Raw genomic sequence first — 23,132 nt, forward strand, 5'->3', positions numbered from 1 at the left:
TCCTTTTCCAGATCGCACCAACCACTCATCGCTTGCCCGATCCACCACTGCAGTCAGCCCGAGCGCTCGTGGATCGAGTGCTACCTCCAGCCCCAGCCGCGTGGAGCTCGTTCGTACCCGAGCTGCACCAGGCCCCGAGCCGCCTCGAGCTCCCCTCGCCTCCACCTCATCACTGCCTCGCCTCGCCGGAGCTGCCTCCCCCGCCAGCGAGCACCTTCACCAGGCCGCCTCCGGCCAGGCCGCGCCGCCCCTGCCTCGCCTCCTTCCTTTCCCTGCTCTCTCCCGGTCTCTCAATCTTCTCGTTCTTCTCTGTCCCGCAGGTAGCCATGGCTCCAACTATACCCTACCGATCTGCTTCACCGTCGCCGGGAATGGAGCCTCCGCAGCGGGATCGGCCCAGATCCGTTCCTCTCCGATCCTCCTCGCCGCCCTCGCCTGCCGGAGTCGCTGCCGCCCTGTCGTTGACTTTGGGCGCCGCCGTCCCTGTCTCATGCCCCTGCGCCTGTGCCTGACACGAGGAGGACGAGTGCCTCAACACCCTGCATTGCTAGCATGGTGGACCGGCCTGCGAGGTCCAACACTGCGCAAGGCCCAGCGCGCCAGCACCCTCTGCGGCCTGCCTTGGCCTCTCCAGCGAACCGGGCCGAAGCCCAAGGGGTGAGCAGCTCCCCAGCGCCTCTCTGTTGGCCCATGAACAGATTCGGCCCGTTATATATTTTTTTCTGCTATAAACGAACTTTGCTATTTACAGAAAAACTGCACATTTATAGATTACCCCTTGCTGTTCATGCATTTAATAACTTTTTAACCGTGCATCGGATTAAAACAAACTTTATATGAAATATGCTTAGTTTTTCATCTAGTTTCATAATATGTCACTTTCATCTATATTTAAAATGATTAAAATGATGTTTGATTAAATTTGCTCATATGGCATGCTAAAATGATTTAATTCATAACTAAATAACCGTAGCTCGGATTTAAATAATCTTTATATGTAAATGGGGTAGAAAAATGCCTAGTTTAACATGGTAGCATCACTTTGCATGTTTAACAACTATAAAATATGGTTTAGGGCAGAACAGTACCAAACCTAATATATGCATATGAGGATTTTCCGGAATTGTTGTTCGTTGTCCCCGGCCTCATTTAAACTTGCCTTGATAGGTAGTTTTACTTTGCTTCACCCTCTTGCCATGTTTAACAACATTAAATATTGTTGGGTACATAAACAAGATTGAACTAAATAAGTCACGTGGTGTTTCGTCAATATGCAACGGAGTTGCATATTGAGCTCCATTTAAATTGTAGGGTTGTTTGTGCACTTTGCCATGCCATGTATCTTTAAACCGGACATGCATCATACTTGGTTGTGCATCATGCCATGTCCATGTGTTGTTTGTTTACTATGTTGTGTGCTTCTTTCCGGTGTTGCTTCTTCGGGCTGGTTCCGGTAACATCGCGTTTGTGAGGACCCGTTCGACTACGTCCATTTGTCTTCTTCATGGACTCGTTCTTCTTCCTTGCGGGATCTCAGGCAAGATGACCATACCCTTGAAATCACTTCTATCTTTGCTTGCTAGTTGCTCGCTCTTTTCTATGCATATGCTGCGATACCTACCACTTGCTTAACATGCCTCCCATATTGTTGAACCAAGCCTCTAACGCACCTTGTCCTATCAAACCGTTGTTTGGCTATGTTACCGCTTTGCTCAGCCCCTCTTATAGCGTTGTTAGTTGCAGGTGAAGATTGAAGTTTGTTCCTTGTTGGAACATGGAGATGTTGCTCCTTGTTGGAACATGTTTACTTGTTGGGATATCACAATATCTCTTATTTAATCAATGCATCTATATACTTGGTAAAGGGTGGAAGGCTCGGCTTTATGCCTGGTGTTTTGTTCCACTCTTGCCGCCCTAGTTTCCGTCATATCAGTGTTGTGTTCCTGGATTTTGTGTTCCTTACGCGGTTGGGCTGTTATGGGAACCCCTTGACAGTTCGCTTTGAATAAAACTCCTCCAGCAATGCCCAACATTGGTTTTACCATTCGCCACCTAGCCTCTTTTTTCCCTTGGGTTTCGCGGACTCAAGGGTCATCTTTATTTTAACCCCTCCCCCTCCCCCGGGGCCAGTGCTCCTCTAAGTGTTGGTCCGAACTGAGCTGCCCGCGGGGCCACCATGGGGAAACTTGAGGTTTGGTTTTACTCGTAGCTAGTCTCATCTGAGTGTGCCCTGAGAACGAGATATGTGCAGCTCCTATCGGGATTTGTCGGCACATTCGGGCGGTGTTGCTGGAATTGTTTTATCTTTGTCGAAGTTGTCTTGTAGAACCGGGATGCCCAGCCTGATCGGAATGTCTCAGGAGAAGGTTTATCCTTTGTTGACCGTGACAGCTTGTGATGGGTTAAGTTGGGACACCCCTGCAGGGATTTGAACTTTCGAAAGCCGTGCCCGCGGTTATGGGCAGATGGGAATTGTTAATGTCCGGTTGTAGAAAACCCGAAGTTGACCTTAATTAAAATACATCAACCGTGTGTGTAACCGTGATGGTCTCTTTCCGGCGGAGTCCGGAAAGTGAACACGGTGTTGGAGTTATGCTTGACGTAGGTTGTTTTAGGATCACTTCTTGATCATAGATTTCTCGACCGTGCTTTGCCTTCTCTTCTCGCTCTCATTTGCGTATGTTAGCCACCATATATGCTAGTCGCTTGCTGCAGCTCCACCTCATACCTTTTACCTTACACTTAAGCTTAAATAGTCTTGATAGCGAGGGTGTGAGATTGCTGAGTCCCCGTGGCTCACAGATACTTCCAAAACCAGCTTGCAGGTGCCGATGAGTCCGTGCAGGTGACGCAACCAAGCTCAAGGAGGAGCTCGTTGAAGATCTTGTCCTTTGTGTTGTTCCGTTCTAGTTGATTAGTAGTGGAGCCCAGTTGGGGTCGATCGGGGGACCTTGTCGCTTTTGGGTTTCTTCTTTTATTTTGGTTCCGTAGTCGGACCTTAATTGTATTTGGATGTTGTATTGCTTTATTCATGTAATTGTGTGAAGTGGCGATTGTAAGCCAACTATGTATCTCTTTCCCTTATGTATTACATGGGTTGTGTGAAGATTACCTCACTTGCAACATTGTTTTCAATGCGGTTATGCCTCTAAGTCGTGCTTCGACACGTGGGAGATATAGCCGCATCGAGGGCGTTACATAGCACTTGCATTTTCCAGATAAAAAGGGCTTCAAGACGTAACAATAAGCCTCGTACGGGGTGACACAAGAAGTCTTGATTTCGTCTGAATATTTCATCTTGATCTGGTGGTAGCCTGAATAGGCATCCAGAAAGCACAGATGCTCGCAGCCGGCCGTGGAATCGATAACTTGGTCGATAAGGGGTGGAGCAAATGGATCTTTGGGGCATGCCTTGTTAAAACGGTTGGTATTCAACACACATGTGCCAAGCCTTTAACCTTGAAGATTATTCGAGACATGACTCAGCTATCGTGCTTGAAGGCAAAGAGATGGAACTAGACTTTGCTCAGTACGAAATCATAGCATGTTTACGTGAAGCAAATGAAGTAGCTGATTCTATAGCCAAATTCTCTCTTTCTAGTAGATCTTCGGAGGTTTGGGAGAGTTCAATCCCGGACTTTATTTCTCAACTTGTTGTAAACGATCTCGCTATCATTTGAGTAATAATGTTTTATACGTAAAAAAACACATGCGCCAAGCTTGGTTCTTGGGAACCATGACTGGGTTTGCCAGCCAATCCGGGTGATAGACTTCACGGATGAAGCAGAATTTGAGCAGTCGGGCAATCTCTTCATCGATGGCTCTGCGCCTCTCTTCTACGAAGTGACGAAGGGTTTGCTTGACCAGCTTCGACTTGACAAAGTCCCCTAGGACGCCCAGTGCAAAAATGTCCTAATTCTTACGAAGTTCCTCCATGAGCATGCTTTCCTACTGGGCAAGAAGATCGGTGGTAATCTACATTATCTTGAATGAGCCCTTGGAATGGACTCGGACCTTCTTGGTGTCCTTGGCTGACTGGAAGGAGGAAACAATGGTCCGCTTCTTGCTAGATGGCAAATGCTCAGCATCAGCCTCCTTCTATATCTTGACCAGTTCCCAGTCGCAATCAGGGTCTCAGCGATAACCGCATTGGCATCATCGCACTCATTAGAACGCTTAGGATTGCCCAAGATCATGATCGCCCTGTTGGGGCTTGACATCTTGAGCTTAAGGTGGACGTAGGAGGGCCTAGCCATTAACTTGGCATAAGCCGAACAGCCCAAGATGGCGTGGTAGCCACTCTGGAAGTTGACAATAGGGAGAGATAAATTTCAGCCCCAACCGCTTTTCTCGCAACCGGCGCCATGGCTCCCCGAGCTCAATTCCTGCCAGATCTCACGGCCGCCCCCGCACGTGAGCTGCCGCACGCCGCCGTCGCCGCACGTGAGCTGCCGCCACACGCCATCACCGTCCCCCGCGAGCTAGCTAGCTTGCCGTCGCCGCGGAGCGAGCGAGCTAGCTAGCCGCCGCCACTAGCTGCTACCTACTCGTCGCGTCCATCCCCATGGTCCTGGGATTTCATGGCAATACTCATGATTGGGGATTTTGTGAAGGAGAGGCGCACCTAGATGACCTAGGTACAGGATTTCACACAAGAGGTTTTACCCAGGTTCGGGCCCCCTATTCTAGGGGTAACACCCTACTCCTATTGTATGTTTTTGCTTGTATAAATAGTATGGTTACAAAGGGGGGTCCGATGAACGTGGATGGTGTGTCTGGTAGAGATTTAGTTTATCTGTCTTCACCTCTCTAAGATCTCGCGCCATCCTCACCTTAAAGACAAAGATATAGCGTACAATGGTTTTTTATAGTCATGATGAAGATCGCTACTAATGGAATTACCCTCAACGCCACAATGTTGTCGTGAAGGCGCCATTGGTGATATCTCCATTTATTGAACATGCCTTGTTCAGTCGGATGGACACCACGGCATTTATTAGCTGGGTGGACTTCAATATGCTAGCCTGGCCAAGTTATTCTCCCCATGCGGACTCGGGTGGTTCGAACCAGCTGGGCCGGATCCTTGTCATGGGCACCTAGGGGGATCCCGCTAAGTGTGCATGCATTTTTTCGGATGTATTGTTAGAATAAATCTGAGGCATACTGTTTGATCATTCGAAGACCAAGCAATCACACAAGCACGACACCGAGATTTGTTAACGAGGTTCACCGATATGGCTACATCACGGCCTGGACAGCTTCCTCGCACGGGACGCACCTGCAGCGGCACACCTGGGCCTGGCCCGCCAGCCAGCCTGCACCGCCCAGCCAGCACACAACTGCTCACAGCCCACAACTTGGGTCTACAGCTTACTTGGGCTTGCACTTCTCCTGCTAGACCTGCCCACCCCACACGCAGATCGATCGACTCCGGTCAAACCGATCGTGTCACAAACTCGCCTGCTACACGTGCCGCCGCCGTCGCTTCATGTACGCGCTGTTGAGCTGTAAGCTCGCCCGACCGATCCATTAATCGATCGCCATACGTCTGCCGCCATGCTTTCGCCTCATATCCGCATCTCGTTCAGATTACTGCTCGAAGATCACAGCACGACCAATCCTGCCTCGATGGTAACTCGCCGATGATATTCATCCCGTATTACGATTGCTTCCCACAGATTTATGTCGATGCATCTTCTTCCTCTAGATCAACTTTCCACGATCTTCAAAACAACCTAGCTCATGATACCACTTGTCCGCGCGATTGTAGTCGGATATGTTCGGCTGGGTCGGACTGGACAGTCTGACGGATCGACATGAGTCGGTTGGTTCAGAAGACGGTGGTGGGATCGGCGACGACGACATGGGAGTGTGATGCTGATGGTGACCGACTTCCGGGCGCGGAAACACGTGGCGCGGGCCCGAGGGCTTGTGTGGCTTCGACAAGACTATGGCGCGGGGTTGATTCAAGATGGTGCACACGGAGCTTGGAATCGACAGGGCGCGGAGGTGGACTGATCATCTACCATTGAGTCATGTTGAAGATGGAGCTGGAGTTTGGAAGACTTCACTCGGTGCTGATTAAGGGGTTACGTTGTAAGTGCACAGAGAGTCGGAGCCTATTCAGCGGGAAAAGCGAGGGACACGTAGTTTGGACTGGAGCCCAGTGGTCGGATGGAAGCATGAAATTCGTCATCGGTCGGCGATGATCGGTGGTACTCTGCAATGGGGGTTGAATGATGTGGTTTCACGACCCTTGAGACTCAACCGGGACAGTGGAGGCTCGACGCGGTAACAGCGGCGAGGCGTGCGGTTTGCACGGGACATGGAGACGGGCCAGGGCTCTGGTGGTCATACATGTGGTGAGACAACTGCGAATTTGACTCGGGATGACTACAAGCAATGGTGAAATTCCTTCAAGTTTCAGACAAGCGGACAAGAAAGGAGCGGTGATGTTGAGTTCAGGTAACTCTTATGTGTGACACCCAATATGTGAGTTGTTCATTTTCACGCAGGTCAGTGATCAGTGTGTGATTGCGTTGGACGGATACTCTGGAAGTTGGGAGCACACACTGGAGTAACAAGAAACTTAATTTTGCTCGAGTGTTGACTGTGTTCAAGAAAAGAAGGGACTACAAGTTGCAGGTGGAGTCGTATGGAGTCTTTGGAGTAGCAGCGGTGCTCATGGGATAAGCTCAAGTCCAATGTACATGGAAGTTTGACGCATGGACGAATTCAAGGTGGTGGAGAATATTCGCCAAGGTGGAGTTTGTTAGAGTTGTGTCGAATATTGTGTACAAGGTAGGTTACAGTTGGACTAGGTGTTGTATTGTGTTTACATAGGATGTGGAGTTGTGTCCTAATAGGACACTTGTATCCTAGGCCTCTCATATATAGCGGGGGTAGACACACGATGTAACCTATGCCAACATAATAGCACAGGCGCGCAAGGGGGAGCCGGCGGCGTGTGCCGGCGCCCGGGTGGCCGGTGTGCGGTATTGTGACGGTGTCACGGGGAGGAGCGCCCATAGTCAAGCCCCGGGATGTAGCCATATCGGTGAACCTCGTTAACAAATTTTGGTGTCGTGCTTGTGTGATTCACTACTAGGAAAAGGCCTACTAATGGCGCACCAGTTGATACTAATGGCGCACGAGTAGTGCGTCATTAGTATGCCTAGAGGTGTGCCATTACTAGCTGACTTAGTAATGGCGCACCACATAAAAGTGAGCATTAGTAATAATTGTTTGTCAAAAAAATTTAAAATTTTTAAAAAAATTTAAAAGAAAAATCAATTTTTTTTATTTTTTTCTTAATCTCGGGTCACCATGGCCTAATAGGACACTTGTATGCTAGGCCTCTCATATATAGCGGGGGTAGACACACGATGTAACCTATGCCAACATAATAGCACAGGCGCGCAAGGGGGAGCCGGCGGCGTGTGCCGGCGCCCGGGTGGCCGGTGTGCGGTATTGTGACGGTGTCACGGGGAGGAGCGCCCGTAGTCAAGCCCCGGGATGTAGCCATATCGGTGAACCTCGTTAACAAATTTTGGTGTCGTGCTTGTGTGATTCACTACTAGGAAAAGGCCTACTAATGGCGCACCAGTTGATACTAATGGCGCACGAGTAGTGCGTCATTAGTATGCCTAGAGGTGTGCCATTACTAGCTGACTTAGTAATGACGCACCACATAAAAGTGAGCATTAGTAATAATTGTTTGTCAAAAAAATTTAAAATTTTTAAAAAAATTTAAAAGAAAAATCAATTTTTTTTATTTTTTTCTTAATCTCGGGTCACCATGGCTTAATCTCAAGTCAATATGCTTAATCTAAGGTCAAATCGCACTCTATGGACAAACTTCCCAAAAGGTCACCCATCCTCACACTACTCCAACACAAGCACGCTTAACTTCATAGTTCTATCCAAGCCCAGCACCACCTCACCTCACAGGCACTTGTTGATATATCTATCATATCAATCCTATTAAACCTTGCTGATGTCTAGGACTTTGTTCATGTTCATGAGTATGATAAAATTTTGAAAAAATATTTCAAACTTCCCGGTCATATTACGTATCATATTTTGAAAAATAATTCATTTTTTTTTCGAAACCAAGTTCTTTTTTCTGTTACTAGTGGTGCACCTAGCGGTGCGCCACTAGTAGGTTTGAAATTTTTTGAATTTTTTTCCCTCCGGATCTTAAAAGCCCCGTAACTTTTTTTCTGTTAGGTTTTTGGGGATTTTGTAAATGTTTAACGGAGGTTATACATGATAGTTCATCAAGGATTTATTTCTTTCTCGAAGCATTCATCAAGATTCTTTTCTAAGAAGCTTAAGTTTCTTCATCTTGCAATACGGAGTGCAATTCTTTCCTTCATATCATTGGAGGTGGTATTATGTCATTCTTGATAATTTGAGTTCATGCTTCATGATTCACATGTTGTTAAGAATGAGATATTTTAAATCCATCAACCTCTTCGTTGGAGTTATCTGGGGTTATATTTTCACCTAATGTTTTTCCCTAAGGATTGTTGCTATTTATGGTGCTTATAAATGACCCAAGTTCTTCTTTTATCCTTCCGGTGAATAAGTTTATCGTCTCCTTCTTGATATCAAGTCAATCTATTGTTCCGTTAGTGGCAGAATTTCACCTCATAGTTTTGAGAAGTTTTTCATAAGCCCACTACTAGCTTACTCTTTTCGTTGTTGGTTTTCCAACAATTTCGTTCGACCCTTCTCCTAAAAGATGCCTTGTCAAGCTCTTTGTGACAGAACTTGGCATTTTCTTCTCCATTCTTTTCTCACAATTACCTATCTTCTATTCTTTCGTTCCGGAGGCATTGTCATGTTGCTCTCTTCAACCCATCTTCTGAATTTTGAGTGCCCGCTGCTCAAGTTCTTTCATGTTATCAAGCCTTGCATATCTTTCAACTGGAGTGTTGTTTGAATTTATTCTTCCTTGTTCCTTTTTCCTAACGGAGTGCTTTCAACTTCGTTCACCTCCGTTGATTTCTTTCTTTCCTTTTTCTCAACCTTGCAAGGTTCGTGGTTTCACTCGTTTGTCAAAGAAACAACTTAGTTTTTACCGCTTATCTTCCTTTTCCGTTGTCCCTCCAGTGCCATTCTAGATCTCGGGACGAGATCCTCTCGTAGTGGTGGAGTGTTGTAATGCCCCGAGACCGATGCGCCAGGTGTCTTCCAGTTATTCGCTGTCGTTGCCATGTCATTTGCTTGCGTGTCGCATCTTGTCATGTCATAATGTGCATTGCATCATCATGTTTTCGAAACTTGCATATGTCCCGGCCTCCCCGTTCCTTCCGTTGTCCGTTATGAGTCCAGACACACTTGCACGCGTCCGCGGCACGCCCGAAATATTATTTTATAAGTGGCCGGATAATGTTCTCGGAATGGGTTGAAAGTTGGCGTGCGGTCTTATTATAGTGTAGATAGACCGCCTGTCAAGTTTCATCGCGTTCGGAGTCCGTTTGACGCCCCAACGGATAACTATAGCGGCAATATAGCCGGTCTAACGTCGGACGTTTTCGGTCTCCGAAAACTGTTGCCGGGCTTTCCCTCTCTTTCCTCTCTAGACCGTCTACACAGCCCACTACCTACCGTCAGGTCCAACCTAACCTCTCTCGTCAGCCCGCAGCCTCCCTCGCGCGCGTCAGAAAGTTGTCCCGAACCCGACCCGGACTGTCGCCACCTTTGTGTCCGGATCATCCCCAAACGTCTACAAAACGTCTCCGTTTTCTTTTTTGGGCTCCCTAGCCTATTTTTCCCGACCGTCCGATTATGATCGGAGGGACGGATTAGCCCCTACCCAATTCCTACCTGCTATTTATAGCAGATGAAACCCTACCTAAACTAGCCAACCCTAAAATCTAGTACTTCTGTCTCGTCGTCCGTCGCCGTTTTCCAAATCCTCCTCGGGATCCATCCCGATCCACCCAATCCCATCCCGATCCAAACCACCAACCGAAGCAATCATTTTCCTCCTCCTTTTCCAGATCGCACCAACCACTCATCGCCTGCCCGATCCACCACTGCAGTCAGCCCGAGCGCTCGTGGATCGAGTGCTACCTCCAGCCCCAGCCACGTGGAGCTCTTTCGTACCCGAGCTGCACCAGGCCCCGAGCCGCCTCGAGCTCCCCTCGCCTCCACCTCGTCACTGCCTCGCCTCGCCGGAGCTGCCTCCCCCGCCGGCGAGCACCTTCACCAGGCTGCCTCCGGCCAGGTCGCGCCGCCCCTGCCTCGCATCCTTCCTTTCCCTGCTCTCTCCCGGTCTCTCAATCTTCTCGTTCTTCTCTGTCCCGCAGGTAGCCATGGCTCCAACTATACCCTACCGATCTGCTTCGCCGTCGCCGGGAATGGAGCCTCCACAGCGGGATCGGCCCGGATTTGTTCCTCTCCGGTCCTCCTCGCCGCCCTCGCCTGCCGGAGTCGCTGCCGCCCTGTCGTTGACTTCGGGCGCCGCCGTCCCTGTCTCATGCCCCTGCGCCTGTGCCTGACACGAGGAGGACGAGTTCCTCAACACCCTGCATTGCTAGCATGGTGGACCAGCCTGCGAGGTCCAACACTGCGCAAGGCCCAGCGCGCGAGCACCCTCTGCGGCCTGCCTTGGCCTCTCCAGCGAACCGGGCCGAAGCCCAAGGGGTGAGCTGCTCCCCAGCGCCTCTCTGTTGGCCCAAGAACAGATTCGGCCCGTTATATTTTTTTTTCTGCTATGAACGAATTTTGCTATTTACAGAAAAACTGCACATTTATAGATTACCCCTTGCTGTTCATGCATTTAATAACTATTTAACCGTGCATCGGATTAAAACAAACTTTATATGAAATATGCTTAGTTTTTCATCTAGTCTCATAATATGTCACTTTCATCTATGTTTAAAATGCTTAAAATGATGTTTGATTAAATTTGCTCATATGGCATGCTAAAATGATTTAATTCATAACAAAATAACCGTAGCTCGGATTTAAATAATCTTTACGTGTAAATGGGGTAGAAAAATGCCTAGTTTAACATGGTGGCATCACTTTGCATGTTTAACAACTATAAAATATGGTTTAGGGCAGAACAGTACCAAACCTATTATATGCATATGAGGATTTTCCGGAATTGTTGTTCGTTGTCTCCGGCCTCATTTAAACTTGCCTAGATAGGTAGTTTTACTTTGCTTCACTCTCTTGACATGTTTAACAACATTTAATATTGTTGGGTACATAAACAAGATCGAACTAAATAAGTCACGTGGTGTTTTGTCAATATGCAACGGAGTTGCATATTGAGCTCCACTTAAATTGTAGGGTTGTTTGTGCTCTTTGCCATGCCATGTATCTTTAAACCGGACATGCATCATACTTGGTTGTGCATCATGCCATGTCCATGTGTTGTTTGTTTACTATGTTGTGTGCTTCTTTCTGGTGTTGCTTCTTCGGGTTGGTTCCGGTAACGTCGCGTTTGTGTGGACCCGTTCGACTACGTCCATTTGTCTTCTTCATGGACTCGTTCTTCTTCCTTGAGGGATCTCAGGCAAGATGACCATACCCTCGAAATCACTTCTATCTTTGCTTGCTAGTTGCTCGCTCTTTTGCTATGCATATGTTGCGATACCTACCACTTGCTTATCATGCCTCCCATATTGTTGAACCAAGCCTCTAACCCATCTTGTCCTAGCAAACCGTTGTTTGGCTATGTTACCGCTTTGCTCAGCCCCTCTTATAGCGTTGTTAGTTGCAGGTGAAGATTGAAGTTTGTTCCTTGTTGGAACATGGAGATGTTGTTCCTTGTTGGAACATGTTTACTTTTTGGGATATCACAATATCTCTTATTTAATTAATGCATCTATATACTTGGTAAAGGATGGAAGGCTCGGCCTTATGCCTGGTGTTTTGTTCCACTCTTGCCGCCCTAGTTTCCGTCATATCAGTGTTATGTTCCCGGATTTTGTGTTCCTTACACGGTTGGGCTATTATGGGAACCCCTTGATAGTTCGTCTTGAATAAAACTCCTCCAGCAATGCCCAACATTGGTTTTACCATTCGCCACCTAGCCTCTTTTTTCCCTTGGGTTTCGCGGACTCAAGGGTCATCTTTTTTTAACCCCCCCCCCCAGGCCAGTGCTCCTCTGAGTGTTGGTCTGAACTGAGCTGCCTGCGAGGCCACCTTGGGGAAACTTGAGGTTTGGTTTTACTCGTAGCTAGTCTCATCTGAGTGTGCCCTGAGAACGAGATATGTGCAGCTCCTATCGGGATTTGTCGGCACATTCGGGCGGTGTTGCTGGACTTGTTTTATCTTTGTCGAAGTTTTCTTGTAGAACCGGGATGCTGAGCCTGATCGGAATGTCTCGGGAGAAGGTTTATCCTTCGTTGACCGTGACAGCTTGTGATGGGTTAAGTTGGGACACCCCTGCAGGGATTTGAACTTTCGAAAGCCGTGCCCGCTGTTATGGGCAGATGGGAATTTGTTAATGTCCGGTTGTAGAAAACCTGAAGTTGACCTCAATTAAAATACATCAACCGCGTGTGTAACCGTGATGGTCTCTTTCCGGCGGAGTCCGAGAAGTGAACACGGTGTTGGAGTTATGCTTGACGTAGGTTGTTTTAGGATCACTTCTTGATCATAGATTTCTCGGCCGTGCTTTGCCTTCTCTTCTCGCTCTCATTTGCGTATGTTAGCCACCATATATGCTAGTCGCTTGCTGCAGCTCCACCTCATACCTTTTACCTTACCCTTAAGCTTAAATAGTCTTGATCGCGAGGGTGTGAGATTGCTGAGTCCCCGTGGCTCACAGATACTTCCAAAACCAGCTTGCAGGTGCCGATGAGTCCGTGCAGATGACGCAACCAAGCTCAAGGAGGAGCTCGTTAAAGATCTTGTCCTTTGTGTTGTTCCGTTCTAGTTGATCAGTAGTGGAGCCCAGTTCGGGTCGATCGGGGGACCTTGTCGCTTTTGGGGTTCTTCTTTTATTTTGGTTCCGTAGTCGGACCTTAATTGTATTTGGATGTTGTAATGCTTTATTCATGTAATTGTGTGAAGTGGCGATTGTAAGCCAACTATGTATCTCTTTCCCTTAAGTATTACATGGGTTGTGCGAAGATTACCTCACTTGCGACATTGCTTTCAATGTGGTTATGCCTCTAAGTCGTGCTTCGACACGTGGGAGATATAGACGCATCGAGGGCGTTACATAGCACTTGCATTTTCCAGATAAACAAGGCTTCAAGACGTAACAATAAGCCTCGTACGGGGTGACACAAGAAGTCTTGATTTCGTCTCAATCTTTCATCCTGATCTGGTGGTAGCCTGAATAGGCATCCAGAAACCACAGATGCTCGCAGCCGGCCGTGGAATCGATAACTTGGTCGATAAGGGGTGGAGCAAATGGATCTTTGGGGCATGCCTTGTTAAAACGGTTGGTAATCAACACACATGTGCCAAGCCTTTAACCTTGCAGATTATTCGAGACATGACTCAGCTATCGTGCTTGAAGGCAAAGAGATGGGACTCGACTTTGCTCAGTACAAAATCATAGCATGTTTACGTGAAGCAAATGAAGTAGCTGATTCTATAGCCAAATTCTCTCTTCCTAGTAGATCTTCGGAGGTTTGGGAGAGTTCAATCCCGGACTTTATTTCTCAACTTGTTGTAAACGATCTCGCTATCATTTGAGTAATAAAGTTTTATACGTAAAAAAACACACATGCGCCAAGCTTGGTTCTTGGGAACCATGACTGGGTTTGCCAGCCAATCCGGGTGAAAGACTTCACGGATGAAGCAGAATTTGAGCAGTCGGGCAATCTCTTCATCGATGGCTCTGCGCCTCTCTTCTACGAAGTGACGAAGGGTTTGCTTGACCAGCTTCGACTTGACAAAGTCCCCTAGGACGCCCAGCGCAAAAATGTCCTAATTCTTACGAAGTTCCTCCATGAGCATGCTTTCCTACTGGGCAAGAAGATCGGTGGTAATCTACATTATCTTGAATGAGCCCTTGGAATGGACTCGGACCTTCTTGGTGTCCTTGGCTGACTGGAAGGAGGAAACAATGGTCCGCTTCTTGCTAGATGGCAAATGCTCAGCATCAGCCTCCTTCTATATCTTGACCAGTTCCCAGTCACAATCAGGGTCTCGGCGATAACCGCATTGGCATCATCGCACTCATTAGAGCGCTTAGGATTGCCCGAGATCATGATCGCCCTGTTGGGGCTTGACATCTTGAGCTTCAGGTGGACGTAGGAGGGCCTAGCCATTAACTTGGCATAAGCCGAACAGCCCAAGATGGCGTGGTAGCCACTCTGGAAGTTGACAATAGGGAGAGAGAAATTTCAGCCCCAACCGCTTTTCTCGCAGCCGGCGCCATGGCTTCCTGAGCTCAATTCCTGCCAAATCTCACTGCCGCCCCCGGACGTGAGCTGCCGCGCGCCGCCGTCGCCGGACGTGAGCTGCCGCCACAGGCCATCACCGTCCCCCGCGAGCTAGCTAGCTAGCCGTCGCCGCGGAGCGAGCAAGCTAGCTAGCCGCCGCCGCTAGCTGCTACCTACTCGTCGCGTCCGTCCCCGTGGTCCTGGGATTTCATGGCAATACTCATGATTGGGGATTTTGTGAAGGAGAGGCGCACCTAGATGACCTAGGTACAGGATTTCACACAAGAGGTTTTACCCAGGTTCGGGCCCCCTATTCTAGGGGTAACACCCTACTCCTATTGTATGTTTTTGCTTGTATAAATAGTATGGTTACAAAGGGGGGTCCGATGAACGTGGATGGTGTGTCTGGTAGAGATTTAGTTTATCTCTCTTCACCTCTCTAAGATCTCGCGCCATCCTCACCTTAAAGACAAAGATATAGCATACAATGGTTTTTTATAGTCATGATGAAGATCGCTACTAATGGAATTACCCTCAACGCCACAATGTTGTCGTGAAGGCGCCATTGGTGATATCTCCATTTATTGAACATGCCTTGTTCAGTCGGATGGACACCACGGCATTTATTAGCTGGGTGGACTTCAATATGCTAGCCCAGCCAAGTTATTCTCCCCATGCGGACTCGGGTGGTTCGAACCAGCTGGGCCGGATCCTTGTCATGGGCACCTAGGGGGATCCCGCTAAGTGTGCATGCATTTTTTCGGATGTATTGTTAGAATAAATCTGAGGCATATCGTTTGATCATCCGAAGACCAAGCAATCACACAAGCACAACACCGAGATTTGTTAACGAGGTTCACCGATATGGCTACATCACGGCCTGGACAGCTTCCTCGCACGGGACGCACCTGCAGCGGCAAACCTGGGCCTGGCCCGCCAGCCAGCCTGCACCGCCCAGCCAGCACACAACTGCTCACAGCCCACAACTTGGGCCTACAGCTTACTTGGGCTTGCACTTCGCCTGCTAGACCAGCCCACCCCACGCGCAGATCGATCGACTCTGGTCAAACGGATCGTGTCACAAACTCGCCTGCTACACGTGCCGCCGCCGTCGCTTCATGTACGCGATGTTGAGCTGTACGCTCGCCCGACCGATCCATTAATCGATCGCCGTACGTCTGCCGCCATGCTTTCGCCTCATATCCGCATGTCGTTCAGATTACTGCTCGAAGATCACAGCACGACCAATCCTACCTCGATGGTAACTCGCCGGTGATATTCATCCCGTATTACGATCGCTTCCCACAGATTTATGTCGATGCATCTTCTTCCTCTAGATCAACTTTCCACGATCTTCAAAACAACCTAGCTCATGATACCACTTGTCCGCGCGATTGTAGTCGGATATGTTCGGCTGGGTCGGACTGGACAGTCTGACGGATCGACGTGAGTCGGTTGGTTCAGAAGACGGTGGTGGGATCGGCGACGACGACATCGGAGTGTGATGCTGATGGTGACCGACTTCTGGGCGTGGAAACACGTGGCGCAGGCCCGAGGGCTTGTGTGGCTTCGACAAGACTATGGCGCGGGGTTGATTCAAGACGGTGCACACGGAGCTTGGAATCGACGGGGCGTGGAGGTGGACTGATCATCTACCATGGAGTCATGTTGAAGATGGAGCTGGAGTTTGGAAGACTTCACTCGGTGCTGATTAAGGGGTTACGTCGTAAGTGCACAGAGAGTCGGAGCCTATTCAGCGGGAAAAGCGAGGGACACGTAGTTTGGACTGGAGCCCAATGGTCTGATAGAAGCGTGAAATTCGTCATCGGTCAGCGATGATCGGTGGTACTCTGCAATGTGGGTTGAATGATGTGGTTTCACGACCCTTGAGACTCAACCGGGACAGCGGAGGCTCGACGCTGTAACAGTGGCGAGGCGTGCGGTATGAACGGGACATGGAGACGGGCCAGGGCTCTGGTGGTCATACATGTGGTGAGACAACTGCGAATTTGACTCGGGATGACTACAAGCAATGGTGAAATTCCTTCAAGTTTCAGACAAGCGGACAAGAAAGGAGCGGTGATGTTGAGTTCAGGTAACTCTTATGTGTGACACCCAATATGTGAGTTGTTCATTTTCACGCAGGTCAGTGATCAGTGTGTGATTGCGTTGGACGGATACTCTGGAAGTTGGGAGCACAAACTGGAGTAACAAGAAACTTAATTTTGCTCGAGTGTTGACTGTGTTCAAGAAAAGAAGGGACTACAAGTTGCAGGTGGAGTCGTATGGAGTCTTTGGAGTAGCAGCGGTGCTCATGGGATAAGCTCAAGTCCAATGTACATGGAAGTTTGACGCATGGACGAATTCAAGGTGGTGGAGAATATTCGCCAAGGTGGAGTTTGTTAGAGTTGTGTCGAATATTGTGTACAAGGTAGGTTACAGTTGGACTAGGTGTTGTATTATGTTTACATAGGATGTGGAGTTGTGTCCTAATAGGACACTTGTATCCTAGGCCTCTCATATATAGCGGGGATAGACACACGATGTAACCCATGCCAACATAATAGCACAGGCGCGCAAGGGGGAGCCGGCGGCGTGTGCCGGCGCCCGGGTGGCCGGTGTGCGGTATTGTGACGGTGTCACGGGGAGGAGCGCCCGTAGTCAAGCCCCGGGATGTAGCCATATCGGTGAACCTCGTTAACAAATCTCGGTGTCGTGCTTGTGTGTTGCTTGGTCCTCGGATGATCAACGGTATGCCTCAGATTTATTCTAACATGTATTACGATAATGAAAATATTTCTAATACAATGGTAAGTGCACCTAAGTCTAACTAATGAAGGAAGCCAAAAGTCTCAATGGCAGCTTTAATTAAGTCTAATTTCATAAGGAAACACATGATGCCTAGAATTCTATTTGCACAAGGCGTGTTACATAATACATTAGTGGTTGGGGCCCATGATTGTGTCTCACCTGAGATGGTGTGCGCTCGTTTCTACGTCTTAAAGAAAAAAAACTGACCTCCATCTCACAAAAGAAACCATTCTCACCTCAGCCAACCAGCAAATGACACATGGCCCTCACATCCATCTCGAAAAGAAAAGAAAATCCTCACTTCCAATAAAAAACACTTCTCAGGAAAAAAATTATGTCCCCGCCGCAGCCAACCAGCAGGTGCCACTTGGCATAGCTGCGTGCTTGCCCTTTCTTTCCCCCTTAATGGGTTTAATTCTAAATATAATATTCTAGGATCTTGGATTGAGTGGACCAATTTGATCCAAGCAAGAATCAAAGGGCTAGTTTGGGAGAGCTCCAAATCTTTGATTCCTGTAGGATATCAAGTACATAGGCTAAAATAAGATGATTTAAGCTTAACAAACAAAATGCACACCGAAACACCCCCAATTCCAGCTCCTTGAATTCTTAGAACTATGGATACCCAGCTCCACTAATTCATGGGCCTGTTTGCGAGAGCACCAGCTCTAAATAAACTGTTAACATCAGTTGGATGTTCAAGCAATTGGCATGCCATGGCATAGAGGTACAGAAATCTTACACAGGGTCAGCACCAGCTTCTAGTAACAGTTTCAAGCATGCAGTTAAACCTTTCATCTCAGGAGCAACAACCAAAGGGGCTGCAAGACCACCATTGACATCTGCACCAGCCTGCCAAAAAATACTATTACAAATCGGTTTGTAGAGGAACTCTCTATGGGCTGTTAGGTTCATTGCCGATTAGACATGGCGTTTTCTTGTGTTAAACATTAGTGTAGAGCGGCCACAAAAATGTCTCAAAGGTAGCTCAAACAATAAACACCATCAAAGAAGGCCAAACCTACTTTAGTGTCGAAAAATGTAGCATTGAGCAAAAATTTGCTTAAGTAATTCTAACTTTCTAAGGCCTAACACAACAAAAATGAATACTGCAGGCACGATACCTCCACAGGGAGCTTGACACATTTCAGTGAGGGAGGAGTTATAGCAACGAGAAGAGGGGTGTCAACACCACCGGGTAGTTTCTTGTTACACTGGCAAAAACAGATTACACACGATTTACTATACTGAAGTAAGATGTAGGAAAGAGCAAACAAATAGAAGGAAGAATGCATTTGTTGTCCTGTGGCCTTCTGTAAAAGAGAAAGGGAAAAAATCAATAGCATTGCAAAAGCAAACTTGTATCAACAAGTGTTTCTGGAATAATATATTGGGCATTAATGCTTTAGTGGCCATTTTGAGCAATTGGACCTTTCTTTTTAATTCAGTCCCATGTATCTCTTAAAAGGAGTAGACGTACAACAATAATAGCACACCGGTTTAATCTTTTATTCCCAAGCAAGCTGGGTAGGCTAGAGCCAAGAGATGAACCCACCAAGAGGCACCAAAAGGAATAAAAGTATATGAAAGAAAAACATCTTTCGTCATGAATTTCTAGAGGGAATACAAATTCAGAAAGTTGCAGTGGAGCCTATATTGAAGAAGCAAGTAGAGTGGAGCTGCAAGAAGATATGGTGTATAGAGTATGCATGGAGCTAGATTTTTGTTGTGAAGTCAAGAAATCATAGATGGCCAGAGCTCTTCGAGAATGCACCCTTACTAGAACTGAAAGAAGGGTTAACAGAGGGCGCTTAGTCACTGCTACAAAGGCCTGATTTTGAATAGTTGCTAAAAAATGTGCTAATTTAGCTGATTGCGCTCAGACATCACAACTTTTGAAGAAAGGCAGTAAAGCGGATTCAACACAACAGCCAAGTAAGTGAAACATGAAACAATGCAGCTAGCCAAAATTAGTAGGAAATAGTATGTTGTTAAAACCTACATCCGCGTTGTTCTCCAACAAAATTTGCATAATTTCATCATGCCCTTCCAAGGCAGCGGCATAAAGTGGTGTCCCTTCAGAAGATACTGGGTCAACAGAAACTCCTTTTGCAAGCAAGAGTTCCACCATTTTACGGTCTCCTAAGTAAAGCAAGAAGATGAAAAGAGAATCCAATAGGTAATGACTACAAAGTAGAACTGATTGCGTGATGGGGAAAATTCAATATGATCAAGATACACACCAACTAAAACTGCATGCCCTGGAATAGTTACAAACAGACAAGAGGGCAGAATATGGGAAAATGGGCAACTTTTAAATCCTAAGGAAATCATCTAAGTCTCTAAGACAACGTAAATGGCACTAATGTTCTTCTACTCACATACAATTAAAATAATGAAAAAATTGACAAACAACTTCTTCTTCTACATCTTTCCAACACACATAGGCATCATAATGGAACAGTATTGTAAGGCACTGGAAGAAAAATGACATGTGGTGTGCTGGCAGAGAAGTACCTGCTCTAGCAGCATGGTGAAGTGGGGCAAACCCTTTGTCGTCAGCTTTGCCTGGATCTGCCCCATGATCAAGAAGATAACTGGCGGTATCCATGCTTCCATGAAGCAATGCCACAAGCAGAGGTCTTCGACCTATCAAAATGAGGACGTTTCCTCTCAGAGCATGTCAGAATCTACAAAGTTAATACATAAATACGTATGGCATAACATAACACTTTGTTTTCTACTCCCTCAGCTCAAAAATATAAGATGTTTTGGATATTTCAGTATGACCTACATACGGACTGAAATAAGTGAACAAACACACTAAACTGTGTATATATACATCTGATTCATTCACAAAATAGCTTGACAGTTGTAAATTGCTGATCAATATACAGTTTCCTATAGCCCGATTCTGAACGCAAGCCATATAGGAGTAGAGTTGAGACACATTTACAGTTTAGAGGCAAATTAAATGCACCTCCATCGTCGACGGCGTCCACATCGACCCCTAGCTCCTGGACCAGGTACCTGCACACCCGTGGCCTTCCCTTCCCGGCAGCGAAGTGCAGCGCCACAAGACCTTGGTCCTTGGCGGTCTCCACCACCTCCCTGGGACAGCCCCTGGCCTTATCCAGATCTCTCACCAGCCCTGCGACATGACGCGACGAACGAGGAAGTCAGTGCCTCCCAGGTCCAAACAAAACCCGCCCGGAATCGCCCACGTACTCTTGAAGAGGCGGAGGTCGCCGTGGCTCGCCGCATGGAGGAGTGGAAGCGATCCGTCGGCAGCCGGAAGGGGCGTGTGACACCCCGAGACCGTTGTGCCAGGTGTCTTCGAGTTATTCGTTGTTGTTGCCATGTCTTTTGCTTGCGTGTTGCATGTTGTCATGTCATCATGTGCATTGCATCATCATGTTTTCAAAACCTGCATTCGTCCGGGTTCTCCCAGTTCCTTCCGCTGTCCGTTCTGAGCCCAGACACACTCGCACGCGCCGCGGCACGTTCGAAATATTATTTTATAAGTGGCCGGAAAATGTTCTCGGAATGGGATGAAAGCTGGCGTGTGGTCTTATTATAGTGTAGATAGACCGCCTGTCAAGTTTAATCGCATTCGGAGTTCGTTTGATAGCCCAACCGTTAACTATAGCGACAATATAGTCGGTCAAAACGTCGGACATTTTTCGGTCTCCAGAAATAGTCGCCGGGTCTCTCTCTTCTCTTCTCTCAGCCCAAGGCTTCCTGCACGGCCCACTACCTAACCGCCAGGCCCTACCTAACCTCTCTCGTCAGCCCGCGGCCATCCTCGCGTGCGTCCGAAAGTTGTCCCGAACCCGACCCAAGCAGTCATCACCCTTGGGTCCGGATCATCCCCAAACATCTACAAAACGTCTCCGTTTTGTTAATTAGACTTCCTAACATATTTTTCTCGACCGTCCGATTAAGATCGGAGGGATCAAATGCCCCTAAACTTAGCCCTTTTTTGCTATATATAGATCAACCAATAGCCTATTTTGGGCAAACCCTAGAAATTAGGAGGCTTGTCCCATCAGTCCAATTCAGCCGCTGCCACATTCCAAATCCCCCTCGAAACCTCCCCCTGCCCGATCCAACCAACCAGTGCTCCTCCTTGGATCCTGCAGCGCACCCACCAACCAGAGCTTCTCCCGATCCTCTCTGTCCCATCCCCCCCATCGATCGACTTGTCCTTCTCCTCGCCTCTCCCTCAGCCGGACGTCACTGCCGGTGACCAGCACCCCCAGGCCGGCCTTGTCTCCCTTCTCCTCGGTCGTCTCTTTCCGTTTCTCCTTCTCCGTGCTCACCCGCTCTTCCGTCGTCGTCTGCCTGCAGGGAATGAGGAGGACGTTGTCCGACGCCATGGACGGCCTCGAGCTCGTCCCCATCGCCGGCCTCCTCTGCTGGAATCTCCAGCCTCATCCCGCCTCCGTCTCCCCTGGTTATGCGAGAGCTCGAGGACGAGGATGAGCCCCTTGCCTCGTCTCGATCCTGTGGATCCGAATGCCCAACGCCGCTCATCGTCGTCCGCCAGGATTCTGCGCCCCGCCGAGTTCCCTGCCGCGCCTCTGGAGCTCCATTCCCGTGCCCAGATCCGCCGGATCCCGCCGTCCCAGTCCCTTCGGGCCGGTCCTCGCCGGAGCCCTCGCCGGTCTTCGCGCCATCGCCGGCCTCCCCTGCATCCTGCATCGAGCAGGAGAGGAACGCACGCAGCCAGCGCCTCCGCTCGCCTGCGTTGACCGGGGCGCTGCGATGGCCTGCCTCTTTGCCTCGATCCGGCCCAACTCCCCCCAAGCCCGCCAGCGCCAGATCGAACCAAGGCCCAGTTGCGCCCCAGCGTGCCTCCTCTTCACCGATTTGTGCCAGGCCCAGGGTGAGCAGCCCCCAAGCGCCCCCTCCTCTTGTTTTTTTTTCACCTGTTGGGCCAGCCATTTCGGTCTGCATACGTTTTTTTCAGGGCCTGTGAATTTATCGTTTATTCCAGAGAACCCAGTTTTGCAGAGAACCCCCTAGACATCATGCATTTTATAACTCTCCAACCGTGCATCGGATTAAAACAAACTTAATATGAAACTTGCTTAGATTTTCATCTAGTTTAATAATATGCAACTTTCATCTATGTTTAAAATGTTGTTTGTTTAAATTTGCTTAATAACTTGCTAAAATGATTTATTTCATAACTAAATAACCGTAACTCGGAATTTAATAAACTTTATATGTAAATGGGGTAGAAAATGCCTGGTTTAACATGATGGCTTTACTTTGCATGTTTAATAACTCTAAAATTGTGTTTAGGGCAGATCAGTACCACAACCAAAATATGCACATGAGGATTTTTCCGGACTTGTTGTTTTGTGGTTCCGACCTCATTTAAACTTGCCTAGTTAGATAGTTTCATTGTGCTTCACCTCTTGCCATGTTAATTAACATTTAATATTGTTGAGTACATAAACGAGAGAGAACTAAATAAGTCATGTGGTGTTTTCTTCAATATGTAACTTCGTTGCATAATGAGCTCCACTTAATTTGTAGTATTGTTTGTGCACTTTGCCATGCCATGCTTCATTAAACCGGACATCCATCATACTCGATTGTGCATCATGCCATGTTGATGTGTTGGTTGTTTACTATGTTGTTTGCTTCTTTCGAGTGTTACTTCTTCGGGTTGGTTCCGATAACGTCATGTGTGTGAGGATCCGTTCGACTACGTCCGTTTATCTTCTTCATGGACTCGTTCTTCTTCCTTGCGGGATCTCAGACAAGATGACCATACCCTCGAAATCACTTCTATCTTTGCTTGCTAGATGCTCGCTCTTTTGCTATGCCTATGCCGCAATACCTACCACTTGCTTATCATGCCTCCCATATTGTTGAACCAAGCCTCTAACCCACCTTGTCCTAGCAAACCGTTGTTTGGCTATGTTACCGCTTTGCTCAGCC

The 23,132-nt window shown here is 48.0% G+C and overlaps 1 protein-coding gene across 1 annotated transcript; it reads right to left on the reverse strand.

Annotated features, from left to right (window-relative positions):
* Window positions 1-17,915: 17,915 nt before the first annotated feature.
* On the reverse strand, window positions 17,916-21,580 carry LOC147977310 (uncharacterized). Its single transcript, XM_087521126.1, has 6 exons — window positions 21,295-21,580; window positions 20,134-20,328; window positions 19,695-19,826; window positions 19,180-19,319; window positions 18,302-18,391; window positions 17,916-18,029 (listed from the first exon to the last, which is right to left on the reverse strand). Exons 1-6 carry the CDS (start codon window positions 21,578-21,580, stop codon window positions 17,916-17,918), a joined length of 957 nt encoding a protein of 318 aa, XP_087377252.1.
* Between the last annotated feature and the right edge of the window lie 1,552 nt (window positions 21,581-23,132).

The sequence above is a fragment of the Triticum urartu genome, chromosome 4A (assembly GCF_056163025.1).
Source record: "Triticum urartu cultivar PI428250 chromosome 4A, HENAU_Tu73, whole genome shotgun sequence".
NCBI lineage: Eukaryota > Viridiplantae > Streptophyta > Magnoliopsida > Poales > Poaceae > Triticum > Triticum urartu.

Bases quoted from the DNA above. Each gene is read 5' to 3' on its own strand.
- LOC147977310 (XM_087521126.1), bottom strand. From the start codon at position 21,580: ATGGGGACGAGCTCGAGGCCGTCCATGGCGTCGGACAACGTCCTCCTC. The intron at 20,329-21,294 runs GTTGGTTGGATC...GTCATGTCGCAG, and splicing joins GGATCCAAGGAGGAGCACTG to GGCTGGTGAGAGATCTGGAT. The intron at 19,320-19,694 runs GTACTTCTCTGC...TGCTTTACTTAG, and splicing joins TCACCATGCTGCTAGAGCAG to GAGACCGTAAAATGGTGGAA.